The sequence below is a fragment of the Lygodium microphyllum genome, chromosome 1 (genome assembly GCF_053477565.2).
Source record: "Lygodium microphyllum isolate KBCC chromosome 1, Lygodium_microphyllum_v1.1.10, whole genome shotgun sequence".
NCBI classification, from domain to species: Eukaryota; Viridiplantae; Streptophyta; class Polypodiopsida; order Schizaeales; family Lygodiaceae; genus Lygodium; species Lygodium microphyllum.
Genome location: NC_141135.1, coordinates 95,386,709 through 95,401,593, shown reverse-complemented (window position 1 = coordinate 95,401,593; position 14,885 = coordinate 95,386,709). Strand labels below are relative to the sequence as shown.

Below are 14,885 nucleotides of genomic sequence, written 5' to 3'. Positions count from 1 at the left end.
TGCACCCTTGGTGTTCCAGCTCAAAAAATTATGTCAGGCTTTAAAATGAAAGTGTGCTGTAGTTCAGTTAGATTATTGTGGGGTCTAGTTTGTTGATGAGCCTGCTACTTCCTTTCCTGTTTCTAGGTTCAGTCCTTACATACAACAGCTTCAATTTTTTTAAAGGTTCAGTCCTTACATACAACAGCTTCAAAACATCTCTCAGTTTTTTTCCCTAATGAGTTTTTGATGTGCAACGTTTAAGTATGCTTTAGTTCGGTTTATACTTTTTGCAAAGCTTAGTTCTGATGAGCCATCCACTTTGCTCTCTGTCTTTAGGTTCAGTCTTCACATACAGTCAGTACCTCAGCAGCTGCTTCTGTTGCCGCCACAAGGGCAATGCATCATCATCAGCAAATACCAGTAGTAGGCATGCAAAGAGTTCAGAATAATGGTCTCACTGCTTATGGTCTTGCTGGACACGCTGGCATGCCTGGACTGACAGCAAACATTGCGGTTCAACGGGGACTTCCCCAGCAGCCCCAGCCACAGGTACATTGGAGTGTTCTGATGAATTCAGTTTTCAATGAAAAAGGTATATAGGGGCAGTAAGTTTGTTTTTAGCTGTCTTCTGGGTTCATTCTTGATCCTGGCTGTCAATTTGGAATTCGAAATGTGTTAGGTGACTTCATATAAAGTTCATACTTGTGGTAAATGTTGCAACATAATTGAAGTCATGAGATAAAAGCCAAGTGGTCAGGAAGCTTAACAGGATGTGGTAATGTTGCAACATAATTGAAGTCATGAGATAAAAGCCAAGTGGTCAGGAAGCTTAACAGGATATAGGTGAAGTGTTTCATTAAATATACAAACATGTTTTATGCTTCCATTCCAATTCACCTTCATTATTGATGGCCCAATTAACACTTCAGAATGACCAACAAACAGAAGCAAAGAATGGCATGACGGAGCTGAACACAAACTGGATGCACTAACACAAGCATATGACAGTGAAGACAGATGGGTGAAATGGAGTTGCGTAAACAAAGCTCGATGGGACCTCTGTGATAAAGGTTTGAAAAGGCACTGGGTGGCCAAAATATTAAACAACTGACTAAAAGGAAGAGTGCACAATTGTCTCCCCACTGACATGGTGTTGGGCTTCCCAGCTAGAGATGATCATTCTTTCATGAGCTCCATTTGCATGGAATTGTTGAAAAGATCTAGTTCATGCTAGAAATGGAGACCAGTACAGATCAAATTTGGGAGCAAACCAAGGATCCCGACCTTGATAATGAAAAAACAAACTCCTCAGCCTACTTCTCTCGGCCTTTGATAACTTCTCTACTACTGCCCCTATTGTCCACCGGAGTCTGCATTTATTGAAGCCTCAGCCTACTATCCAATGATCTACCAAAGGCAGGCCTTGTTGCAATGTGGGCCAAAAATCTGTTGGGAATAAAGGGCCATCGTGCCTTCTATATGTGCACGGGTTTTGTTGGGAATAAAGGGCCATCGTGCCTTCTATATGTGCACGGGTGTGAACACAGCCTTAACACATTGTACTTTCATACATATATCTATCTAAAACCTAAAGTGGTACTCTCGTCCTTGTATCGAAAAACGTGTTCACTCTCTATTTTGCTTACTTGCACTCTCTCTGTCTCTCTCTCAGAGTGTAAGGTCTGTCTACCTCTATCTCCGTGCCTCACCGGTCCCTACAAACTGGTATTAGAGCCAATGGTTCACTCAAGCTGTTGAGAGGTGCAGGCGACACGCAGAGTCTTGTGTAACAGTCTTGTGGACTGTTGAGGGGCCAGCAAGAGGCAGTGCGAGCAGGAATCACTGGCGTTGGGCAACAGTTTGACAGAACGGGCAATAGCATGACGGGCTGCGACTAGCCGGGGTCCAGCGTGGACTAAGGCGACTGCACAGGCAGTAGTGTGACGGGCTGCGACAACGTGGACCAAAACGACTGCAATTGATGGGCGATAGTGGGCAGGAGTCAACGCGCGCAACTCGTGACGGAACCAGCAGCTGGCAAGGAGACCTGACAGGGCACGCAATGCGTGACGGAATTAGCGGGCGAGCGCGCGATGGGGAGGCCTGACGGGTCAACGGACCCGTCATTCAAAAATTTTCTTTAAATTTTTTTTTTCTCAAACTCCTTCCCCCTAATCGGGGTTTGCGCGTGCAAGCACAAAACATCAACTTTGTGCAATTTTGGCCCAAAAAGCTGGGGCTTTGCCAAACTGAGCACTGTTCGTGAAAAATTGAGGCATCTGCATTGGAATTGCAGACATTGTGCGCATTTGAATTGGGGATTTCACCAAAATTGTTTAAATTTTACTCATTTGAGTGAAATTTCTCAACATTTAGCCCATAAATTTGGGGCTTTTCCTAGATTTGGGAAATTTGATGCAGGACAAGCAAATTTGTCTAAAAAATTGCAGGAATTTGTGACATTTTGTCCCCGACATTTTGGGGCATTTCATGTACATGCACAAATTGGGCTGAAATTAACCCAATTTCTCGACATTGAGGCACATTGGACCCCGTGCAATTTGGGGCTTTTGCAATTTGGGGAAAATTTGTGCAGCATTTGGTCATTTTATGTACATGCAGGTTGAATTCCGCACAATTTGGACATCAACACTTGGTGAAATTTGGGGGTTTTGCTGAAATTGCTTCATTTTGACAAAATTGGACAGCCCTATGCATGACAGAGGAAATGTAGATGTGTGTTTGACGCTTTTGAGCACAAAATTTTGGGGCTTTTGACCGTTCGTGTCAAATTTTATGCCCGTGGGTACACGCACAACAGAAATTGCAGCTGAAATTTTGGGATTTCTCATGTAATGTGATGCACATGCTCTTTGGAACAGCTGTAATGAGTTGGATAATGCTTTAGCACTTGGTTTGGTGCTTCTGAAAACTGAATTACAGATTTGAAATCTGTACTTCTGCATGGTCATTTATTGCTGATCGGTACTTGTTTGTATCATGGTCACTTGGGTGACAATTTGGGCCTGCATTTATTGGTTCTTTGGTCATTTTTGAGCTGAAAACCATGGCTGGCAGTAATGACAGCAGTAATTTGATGCATATAAAGAAGCTTGAAGGCGCACATATAATTTTGCAGTGTGGCAAAAACAATGCTACAATATCCTGTTACAAAAGAAGCAGGCAAAGCCGATCAAAACTAAAGGGGCAAAGCCAATGGACACGGATCAAGATGATTGGGATGAGTTGAATGAGCTTGCATGCTCAACCATAGAGCTATCGATTTTCGATGTCTTGCTCTTCAACATTGAAGGTTTGGATTCTGTATATGCTATATGGACTAGACTGGAAGAACTGTATGCACAGAAGAGCGCTGCAAGTAAAGTATATTGACTGAAAAAGCTTATGGATTTGCGTAAGAAAGAAGGTACAACAATGTCTACTCACTTGAGTGAGTTTAACTTCATTTTCAGTCAGCTGGTTGCCTTGAAGTTTATGATTGATGAGGAATTTAAGGCTACTTTCTTGCTTTGCACTCTACCAGAGAGTTGGGATACATTCAGCAACTCTAATGTGATCCTTTTGTATGCTGATGTAGAGAGTGCTCTACTTATGGAAGAGATGAATCGCTAGAACAATGCATCCAACAAGTCTTCGAGTGCTTTGCATACTAGGGACAGATCACAACAAAAGGGCAAATATGATGGCAAGGGACGCAGTAAATCACGTGGCAAAGATGTTGAATGCCATCATTGTGGCAAGAAGGGTCACTTTAAATGTGACTGCTACAAATGGAAGAAAGAGAAAGGCAGAGGCAAGAAGACAAATGATTGCAAGGAAGAGAAGAAGGACAGTCAGCCTAAGAAAAGCAGTGTAAAAATTGAAGAGGTGAATGTAGTCACTCATGATAGTAACAGTGGGAGTGATGTACTCTTTGTCTCTTCACATTTTGGTGCACATGCTCTACTTGCAAATACAGAGATGACATGCATACATGGATTTTTGACTCAGGTGCTTCTTTTCATGTCACCCCTCATCGTGAGTGGTTTTCCGCATATATAGGGGGCGGACATGGTGTTGTCCATCTTGGGGACAACTATACATGTGAGATTACAAGTGTTGGCAGTGTGCAGTTACAGTTTCAGCATGGCTCTGTCTTTACACTTCAGCATGTACGGCATGTATCTCAGCTCAAGAAGAGCTTGATCAGCATAGGGCAGCTAGATGATGATGGTTTTCATTCCACCTTTGGTGATGGAAAATGGAAGATCTATAAGGGATCTAGGGTTATTGCCAGAGGTTGCAAGAGTGATACGTTGTATCCACTTCATGTATCTAGTGTGCGTGACCATGTTGTTGCCGTGACCGAGCAGCCAAGTGTTTCTTTATGGCATGGCCGGTTGGGACACATGAGTCAAACAGGAATAAAAGTGCTTTCTCGTTTGGGTTACTTGCCTTGTCTTCGTTATGCTGATTTTGAGCACTGTGATCATTGTATTTATGGCAAACATCCACAGACTTCTCACAAAAAGTCTATTTCTTTGAAATCTTCTTCTCTAGAGTTAGTACATTCAGATGTATGTCAAATGCCAGGATTATCTTTAGGGGGAAAGAAATATTTTGTCAGCTTTGTCGATGATGCTACATGGAAAGTATGGGTTTACCCTATTCGTAGCAAGGATGAAGTGCTTGACAAGTTTAAAAAAATTCTTGGCATTGGCTGAAAATTAGACAGATAAGACACTTAAGTGTCTTCGCTCAGACAATGGTGGGGAATATGTGTCCAAAGCCTTTTAGGCATTTTGTGACAGCCACCTTCATATGCTCATCTAAAATTGTTTGGTTTTGAGGCTTTTGTGCACATTCGTAAAGAAAAATGCAGCAAACTTGAGCCAAAGTCCTGTAAATGCATTTTCCTAGGATATGGCGATAAGGGTGAAATGGGGTATAAATTGTGGGATCCCGAGAAAAGGAAAATAGTACGCAGCAATGACGTTATCTTCCGGGAAGATCGCATGTACAAACAACCCGAAAAGACTGAGGAGGTCCGTAGGGTTGTATTCCGAGAAGAAATACCTTTTGGACAGCAAAATGTGCCCACTGTACAACAGAAAATACGTGCTGTAAATGAACCTGTAAATGCAAGAAATGATGCTGGAAATGATCAGCCAGCTATTGCCCATGAAAATGAGCCATTACATGTGCAGGAACAGCCAGGACAGCAAGCTGTTAATACTGATTTGCAGGCTGAAATGCCAGGACAGCATGCTGAAAATGGAAATTTGCAGGAACAGCCAACAAACAATGACCATTGGGTTAGGAGATCGTCTAGGGCTACTAGACAACCTGACAGATTTGTTCCCGGTGCAATTAATGTGGCTGAGTATGTCATGTTGACAGACTGTGGTGAACCGTCTTGCTTCAAGGAAGCAATGGACAGACAGGACAGCAAGAAATGGTATAAAGCCATGCTGTCAGAAATGGAATCTCTTGACAAAAATGGCACTTGCGACTTGGTGCAGTTGCCTAAAGGGCAGAAAACCCTTCCATGCAAATGGGTTTACAAAATGAAGGTCACTTCTGGTTCCTCACCAAAGTACAAAGCAAGATTGGTTGCAAAGGGGTACAAGCAAGAGTATGGAATTGATTTTGATGAGATTTTCTCTCCTGTAGTCAAGATAACTACATTGAGAACCATGTTGGGCTTGGTTGCAGTTGAGGATATGGAGCTCATATAGATGGATGTAAAATCTGCGTTTGTACATGGTGATCTGCATGAAGACATATATATGCAGCAGCCTGAAGGGTTTGTTGAACAAGGGAAAGAACAAATGGTCTGTAAACTCAAAAGGAGTTTGTATGGGCTGAAACAAGCACCAAGAGAATGGTATCATAAGTTTGATACATTCATGCAATTCCAAGGTTTTCATAGAAGTCAAGTGGATTACTGCTTATACACCAAGAAGGCAGCAGATAACAACCTAATTATCTTGGTTTTGTATGTTGATGACATGCTGATTGCTGGCAGGGATACTCATGCCTTGGATTCATTGAAGCACAGTCTTCATGGAAGCTTTGACATGAAGGATCTGGGTGATGCAAATCACATTCTTGGCATGCGAATATTCAAAGATAGATCTAAAGGTTTACTCTATCTATCTCAGCAGGAGTATATCTCCAAAGTTTTGTAGCGTTTCAATATGGAGAGGGGGAAAACAATTGGGGTTCCATTGCCTTCATATGTGAAACTCGGTGCAGAGGACAGCCCTACTTCTGATGATGAGAAGGTTGAAATGGCCAAGATACCATATGCTTCAGCTGTTGGCAATTTGATGTATGCTATGGTTGCTACACGTTCTGACATTGCTTTTGCAGTGGGAGTGGTTAGCAGATACATGGCAACCCCTGGCAAGAAGCATTGGGATGCAGTGAAAGGTATTATGAGATACCTCAAAGGCACAAAGGAGTTGTGCATCTACTTTGGAAAGCAGAAGGCATCTGTTGGCTTTACGGACTATGTTGGTCATGCGGACTGCAGGAAGTCCACTTTTGGGTATGTGTTTACTTTCATAGGAGGAGCGGTCTCTTGGATCTCCAGGCTACAAAAGTGTGTTGCATTGTCTACTACAGAGGTAGAGTATGTAGCTGCCACTGAGGCATGCAAGGAGGCTTTATGGCTTTCACGTCTGGTGGGAGAGCTTGGCATCATAGAGTTACCTATTCTCCATTGTGATAGTCAGAGTGCTATCATGCTAGCACGGAATCCTGTCTTTCATGCAAAGACAAAGCACATATAGGTGAAATATCACTTCATTTGAGATATACTTGACAGCAAGAGCATTGAGCTTCTCAAAGTGCATACAAATGATAATCCTACAGACCTTCTCACGAAGGGTCTTCTAGCAGAGCGGTTTGCTCATTGCCGACATATGATGGGAGTTGGATAGATATATTTATTTCAGCTTTGTACATACCTAGACTTAGCTGATTCTTTTCTCCTCTTAAGGCACATTGCCTTTAGGTGGGAGGTTGTTGGGAATAAAGGGCCATCGTGCCTTTTATATTTACACCGGGCCTTTTATATTTGCACGGGTGTGAACACACCCTTAGCACATTGTACTTTCATACATATATCTATCTAAAACCTAAAGTGGTACTCTCATCCTTGTACGAAAAAACGTGTTCACTCTCTATTCTGCTTACTCGCACTCTCTGTCTCTCAGAGCGTAAGGTCTGTCTACCTCTATCTCCGTGCCTCACCGGTCCCTACAAAATCCAACCCATCTCTTTACCTGTTGGGACTTTAAAGGACCAACAAACCTATCAAAGAATCCTCCATCTATTTTTAAATGCAAAGGAATAGTTGTGGTATTAGGATGCCCCAGTGCCCAAACAAGATGAAATTATGTCTCAGTGATGCTGATCCATACCCTAGTTTGTTTATTGGTTGCTTCAATGCAAAGGGCCTAGAAAGTAGTGTTTTGTCCTAGGAGAATCTTTCTGCAGCTAAGGTTGTAGCCTGTAGAGGGATGGATTTCCTGAAGCATAAGGATATCATAAATTCCTAAATGAGAGTTCAGTTGCATTTGCTCTTATAGAACTCATTGTGGCACTATGATGGCCATCCAGTGCATAAAATGAACTCAGGTCTCAGCCATGCTGATCGACACTCTAGGTTGAATACCCATTGCTCCTATGACGAAAAGTAGTGCTTGTATTAGGAGAATCTTTTTGCAGTGCGAGATGTGGTTTGCTCTTGAAGCATAAGAAAATCGATTGGTATTTCAAAGGGTACCTAGCAGAGACATTGTCTGCTGTTGAAACAATTGCCTGTCAAAATCAGTGACATTCCACAAGAGGAGCCTTGATGGATCCTTGGGTTGGATAAGCAATACTTGTTTTTGTTCTCAACATGCATGTGGACTAACCATAGCAGCAAACATTTATTCATGTTCTTTACTACTCATTCTCTTCCTCTTCCTCGTAGTTCTGACTGGGTTCTCATGGGTTTCCAAAGACCAAAAGCTGAAAGATACTTGCTGGATTTCACTCCGAAGGTGATGCAGCTAAACAACTAGATGTTTAATTGCTGGATTTCACTCTCTGATTGTGATCCAGCTACATGCTTATATGTTTAATGTGTATTAAGGGTTGGAGCTTGAACATGTGATTTGATGACTCAGTAGCTTGTTCGTGTAGAATCTACCTCTTGTTTTGGTCTAATTATGAAGACTGAAGTCATTGCCCTTGTGGAGTTGTTGAAGCATGGTGGAGGCTGTCATTGTGCGTTGGTGTTGCTAAGGTCTCTCTTTGTTGTCAGCAGGGTCGAAGGAAGGAGCCTATGGGGGGAATGCAGAACCCTGGAAATTACCAGCCTCAACCAAAATCGCGTCGTTTGTAGAACCATTCTTGTTTATTTATTTCTTGGAAGCCTAATTGCTTTGGCCAGTTTACATGCTTTTAATTGCATGTCAGCACCTTGAATGGTCAATTCTCCAATGCGTGTCCATATGAGCAATGATTTAGATTGCTTTGTATATCCATGAAAAGACAGTGCGTCTTTTTGTATACAAGCTTGGCAGATGGAATTCACCAAGTTCACCACATTTGCCAAGAATTGGCAATGGCAATTTTGTGCACTACTTTGTAATCCTTTTTTTCATGGGTTTGATTTAGTGCTGTGTGGGTGTGCATGTATGTGTGTGTCTGATGCATTCATGAATACATCCTGTTAATACTGGTTACTTTCTTTTATCGACTTTTAATTTTGATTTAATCACTTCACGTGAGTCAAAATTTCTGATGAGCATTGTAAGGTAAATAAATACAGTACTATATTCTCTTGGACAAGTTTCTCCTTTCTACATTGCAAATCATAAAAGAGAACTTGAGAAAAAAAGGTAGAGCCTAATGAAAGGGTGGGCCACCTAGGATGCTTTTTCTTCTTAGTGTCATAGTGATTCAAAATTATTGTTGTTGTCACAAAATACAACATTACTCTACTTTTACATGCAAAGAAACTTGTAAACAATCTCATTCAAGTTTCTTCCTATGCAACTTGTATATATATGCCGTGTATCCATCTCTCAATTGCCTTTGTATGTACGTTTATCTTGCAAGTGGGCATCATATGGATTAGTTAATCTATGAATGCTTTTCTTTAGGTTAGGGTAGGGGCCAAAAAAGTAGAGCATGATTTCTCCAATTTAATCATTAAAAGTATTGCTTATACGTAGTCTTTTGCCATGTGAGGTGATGTGCAGAAATATTATTTGAGATTATTTTGTTTCTTAGAGTTTGGAAGGGCTCAAAACAATTGGTTTTTGAAAAATGTCAATTGCTCTTCATCCACAACTATGTTTGTTGTCATGTCTATTTGATGCCGAAATGGATGAGTATAAACTTTTGTCATGATAGCATGAGATTGATGCATACATTTACTTTGTGATAGAAAAAGTGCAACTAGGAAAAAGATTGTTTCTTGGAGTGAACAATTGTAAAGTCATATGCTTCTCTAAATCAAAAGCACGAGTCATTATGGGGCATCCGTCTTATTTATGAAAAATATGTTTTGATCTCTTCATGTGGAATCAAACAATTGAAAGGATGTAGTCACCTACATTTAAGGTGCACTTACGGTTATTTCTTTATACATGATTCTTGTCATGGTGAAATAGAAATTGTGTAATAGGTCTCTTAATGTATCGTTCTAGTTATTAAGCAAACATTGGTTTCTCTTTATAACTAGAAGTAAGCACGCAAATCATGCACGGTGAGAATACCACGTGGATTCGGATTTGGTGCAATATAAGTGATTCCACTTTGTCCTATTCTCCATGCTCTTAATAAATGCGAAAGGTGAGGGAAAGTTGACACATGCACATCGATAGTAGAGGATACATGTCTGCTCATGCATATCGGTAGTATAGGATCCTCCACACCCTCAATGTAGTGGTTGAAACTTGAAATACGTGATCGGACGTCCCATTACAGATGTTGAGGTGGGTGTGAGTACTTGAGATAGCAGTATGGGTGGTAGCTTTGGTGGAGGATTCACTAGGCAATTGAGCTACTTGTAGTAGTGTAGTCCAATCTTTTGGTGGATCTTTTCAACCAATGCAAGTATGGATTAGGTGGTCCATCCATTCAAAGTAGACAATATGTAGTTCAAATAGCATATATACATGGCATGTATGCCATTATGTTTGGTTGCTAGTGATTTAACATTTTGGCCTTCATTCTCTTGCATTGTAGTTGATAATGCTTCACAATTTGGTACCATAATGGCCCAAATAGCATATTTAGATTCTTGTTTTTTTGTAAGGTTCACATGTGCTTTTTGGTAATGCATTCTCAAATTGAATTAAGTAAAATGAATTACAACATCCTATAGATGCAACAAGGGCCAAGCCTTTGTAGACAACTTTACTAAAAATTTAAAAACCCAACCTTTCTTCTTGAGGATGCTCAAAGTGGTAATCATCTCTTGTTTGAGGTGAGGGACACTCAAGACCAATAGGAACCTATCAATGTTCCTAAAGATTGCTCTATTCCTTTCTTCCTAAATAAATTTGATTACAATCCCACTTCCCAAGTAAACTGTTTTCAAAGTGCTTTCATCAAGTTGAAATTGGTCTCCCAAGGAAGGTGGGCACCATACCAAAGTCGTCCCTCAAATTATTGTGGTTTAGTCATTTTTCAAATTGTTTCCAAATTGTTAAGAGGATTGTCAGTAACTCTAGTAGGGGAGGTAGGTTAGTCTTATTTCCTTTGTTGGACATTCTCCATGAGGCTTCCAATTGTTTTTTCATTTTTGTTTGAAATTTGTCGTTGAATTGGTCAAATCTTTGCTTCTATGTGATCTTAATGCTTATAGGTGCTTTTAGGTACCTAACCAACTCCCCAAGCTTCATCATCTAAAATCCTAGCTCAACAATCCATCGATTGTGGTATTTTCAAGATTAAAAAAACAATTCAAACTTAGTGTGATTAACTTAAGAGGCAGATAGGTCTGAGGACCCAACATAAATTCTAAGCAAATTAGAGGCTAATTCCTTTTTTGCCTCTTTGATAGAGGCATTATGATTAGCGAAGAATTGCACCGTTGTTTGGGAGCCATTCAAAAGGGTCAATCCTTTGATAGTGCTAGCTTGTCATGCTAAGTCGACTTCCCTAGAAGAGGATTTGTGAATAGAGCAAACAATGATGGAGCTAGTTGACACGCTTGCTTGATTAACCTCCTCAAAGTAAAGGGCAAGGAGAATTGCCCATTGATGTTGATCATTGTTGATGCATCCTAGAAGAGAGGCCACCATATTGATAAATACTGGCCCAAACTTCAATGTTGATAGTATGCCCATGATGAAGGTCTAGCTCACTCTATCATAAGCTTTATCCTAGTCCATCTTGATGAGGATGAAGTCAGTTTGATTGTTGAGGGCTAGGTCCATTGAAAGGACTAGATTCATCATTGCATTTTGGTTTAGTCTTCCTTTTACAAAGCCAAATTGCTTTGGATGGATGATTGTTGCAAATAGAATCTTGGCCCAAAATGCAAGTGCTTTGGTCACCACCTTATATGCAAGGTTTGACATGGTGAGTGGGTGCCAGTTTTGTTGGTTTAAGGTGGTCATGCGACTTGGGAACAAAGCTTGACCACTCCTACATTCATTCCTTCAGGAAGCCTTCTAGAGGCTTGGACATGGTTAACAAGGTGACCAGGTTTGCTCCACACATGTGCCATGTTTTTTAGAAGACTTCAGCAAGGAGCCCGTCAGCCCTTGGTGATTTGCCTTCTTTAAAGCTAAAGACTACTTTAACTTGCTTGAGAGAGAACTTGTCTAAGAGTAGCACGTGATTAGCAAGGATGGGGATGATAACATCTTTTAGAAACAATTGGAGGCTCCTTTTGAACTGTGGGACATGTAGGGGATTTTGCCTAACCCTAGATGCCAAGTGATCCTTGAAGACTTCTGTTATTTGAGCTTCATTATATAGTAGGTTACCTGAATTGTCTTGCACACATAGGTTATCGATTTCTTTTTTTGCTTGGGCTTGAGCTTGGCAAAATAGAAGTTGTTGGGGGCATCTCACAGGATCTGCAATTGCCCCTTTAACCACACCTTTGTTGCTGCGCTCTCCTTCGACTTTTTAATAAAGTCATCAACGTGTTTAAGTTACTCTTGTAGGATGGCATCATATGAGGAGTCTTTGATAGCTGCCAAGGTGACTTCTCTTGCTAGGATGGCTTACTTCGAGGCTTCTCTTCTGCTTGCCGCTAGTCTCCTGCCGTGGGCCTTGGCTGCTTCGGTGGTAGCTACTTGGCACTTCATCCACTTGAAGGCAGGCAGCAGGATCATAGGGTTCCTAGCGTCCTCCCAGAACCTAGAGAGCCTATAGACCATGCAAGGCTTGAGAGGTCATTCATTCTACCCCCAATCCACAGTGCACCCTGAGATGCATAGAGTCTGTCAAGGCGCGTGCCTCTCCAGGCCGACCCAACATGCCGGTTGTGCCAGGTGAAGTCAGGTTTAGCTCCATTAGTAGCGATCACTGCCATGCCTTCAAGCTTTCAAGCTCCTTCGAATGGCTGCCAACGTTCTCTTTCCTCTCCGAGCATCGATCCCGAGCCATGCAATCGGCAATCCTACTTGTATGCCATACTCCAATCGCCTTTGATCACTTCATTGTAGCCTTCAATCTGGTGTTGGAGTTGACGAGTAGTTGGATGTGTACACGGAGCATACCATGAACTCCTCCTTTGCTGCCATCACGTGCATAGAAAGGCAACTTGGGATCCAAATCCTCAGATATTAGAAGCATATTCGCACGCCATCTTTAAGTTCTTACTTCCTTCCATGCTAGCACTTGGTTGCTCAAACTACATCCAATACTATGGTGTCGACATAGACCTACTAATGTAGGTTCTTTCTCTCAATACACATCCTTTATGAAATTTAGATCATCAATATAAAAAGAGAGAAAAAGTTGAGGGCTACTTATCTAGTTTACACAAGCTCATGCATTCACAAAGCCTAATTAAGTTTCCTTCCCATACTATCATCAAGGTGAAAGACTATTGGTTTCACATTCCTTTTACTACAGTGTGGACATAGGCCTGCTAATGTAGGTTCTTTCTCTCAATATTCCCTTTATGAATTTTAGATAACAATGTCAAAAAAGAGTAAACGTTATATGCTATTTATCTATATATTACACACAAGACCATGCATTCGCAAAGCCTAATTAAATTTGTTTCCTATAGTATCATCAATGTGAAAGACTATTCGCACGTTCAGATACCTTTGAAGGGACATCTTCACAAGCAAACTTTATTGCCTACTTAAAATTCCATACATGCCTACAAAGTTTAAGGGAAGCTAATTATAAACCTTCCAATTCTCTTTTCATGCTTTCATCTATACATAGATTGTTGGGTGACATCACCAAATTTGAACGAGAATCATTGCATGCTAGCTCAAAGAGTGTGTGTTTGGCCACATTTTTTCATGTGCTTGCATATGTGTGCACACCTGCATCATATCACTATCTCCATTGATGTGGCTTCAAACACGTGCTAAACTAGTCTTAGCAGTTACTTGCAATAAGTATAGTTGACAAGCACCAAAATGATGAAAGATTGGGAGGCTTTTATTAGCTACCGTTAAAAACATGGATGTACCGCACTCTAAACCTTGCCCTAATCTAACACAAACTAAACCTATTTCCAATTTCCCCACAAGAAAAATCTTATTGTGCTTGAAGTAATTAAAATTACCTCTAATATGACATTAAGAACATAGTTCACTACCTTAGATACTATTGAGAAAGAAAATTTTAGTTGGAGATAGAAAAATTGAGTTTCTAAAGAATCTATTCATCAAACAAATCTCAAAATTTGTCTGCACAAAAACAACCTAATAGTTAAGCTTGAGATATGGTGATAATACTTGGTACATGAATTGCCATTACTACAACCAAAATGGAGAAGTCTGAAAGTGCAAAAGTGGGGGAGTATCCTAACCCCAAACATCAACTCAAAGTACTAGATAAACTAAAAGGTTGGTTTGAGGAAGCTTAGAAGCAATTTAAGCAAGAAGTTGAGTTGGACATGAGTGCTCAATGAATAACCAGGATCGTGTACCAATCAATCCCAACAGATCCTAATGCATTTGGGAGGTCTAAGTCCAACTAGAACAATGAAGAAGGATTAGCTATGATTCCTCTCGAGGTCAAAGTTTGCAACCTTAGAAAGTGAATTTGAATAGGTTTAAAAATGTGGATCCTAGAGTGATCATATCATTGGCCTCCAGGCATGTATCACCATTGATTGAAATTTGGTTTAAACAAAATTTTAGATAGATTTTAAATCCTTCAAGTCTTGGATAGAAGAAACCACTCAACCTATTCCACTAGACATGACTTTCTGAGAACTCAACCCATTTGCTTACATTCCAAGCATATTACCTAGTGAGCCATTTGGAGCTTTAAGAATCAACTTCTTCTGGGAAGGAGCTAAAAGACATGCTGTACTACCAAAAGTTGCCTTAGGTGACACTTCTGAGAGAGGAATCATTTACATGTATTGGGGTGAGCATAGTAAACTCATCATACTTCAAGCATGGGATAAGTTCCATATTGAGAGTGTGCACTTCAATCTCATTGCTGCAAATGGATCGACTATTAAAATAAACTCTCGGAGCCTTTTGAAGGAGTTTAGTTCTTAGTGAAAGTAGTTCAATTCTCAGTGAACTTCATGGCAATGAAAGTAGTGAACTATGCCTTTGGAAACTTGGAAGACTCCTAGAGTTCATTATGATGCCATTTTTGCCATGCTCAAAGGTGATACAAAGTGCTTAACTAGCCATTGACCTCTATATAAATACATCCCATATCTTGAGAAT

At 40.7% G+C, this 14,885-nt stretch overlaps 1 protein-coding gene across 7 annotated transcripts in view; it reads left to right on the top strand.

Annotated features, from left to right (window-relative positions):
* Positions 1-8,737, top strand: part of CDKE;1 (cyclin-dependent kinase E;1) — a 54,994-nt gene extending 46,257 nt beyond the window's left edge. Inside the window, exons 15-17 of one of the 7 annotated variants that reach the window (XM_087679323.1) lie at positions 127-165; positions 319-531; positions 8,303-8,737. In XM_087679323.1, the coding sequence (XP_087535449.1) occupies positions 127-165; positions 319-531; positions 8,303-8,383 (333 nt within the window). In that variant the 3' untranslated portion in view covers positions 8,384-8,737. The remainder of the gene's footprint in view (positions 1-126; positions 166-318; positions 532-8,302) is intronic. The other 6 variants (XM_087679278.1, XM_087679286.1, XM_087679294.1 and 3 more) reach the window with 6 other exon arrangements.
* The last annotated feature ends 6,148 nt before the right edge of the window (positions 8,738-14,885 follow it).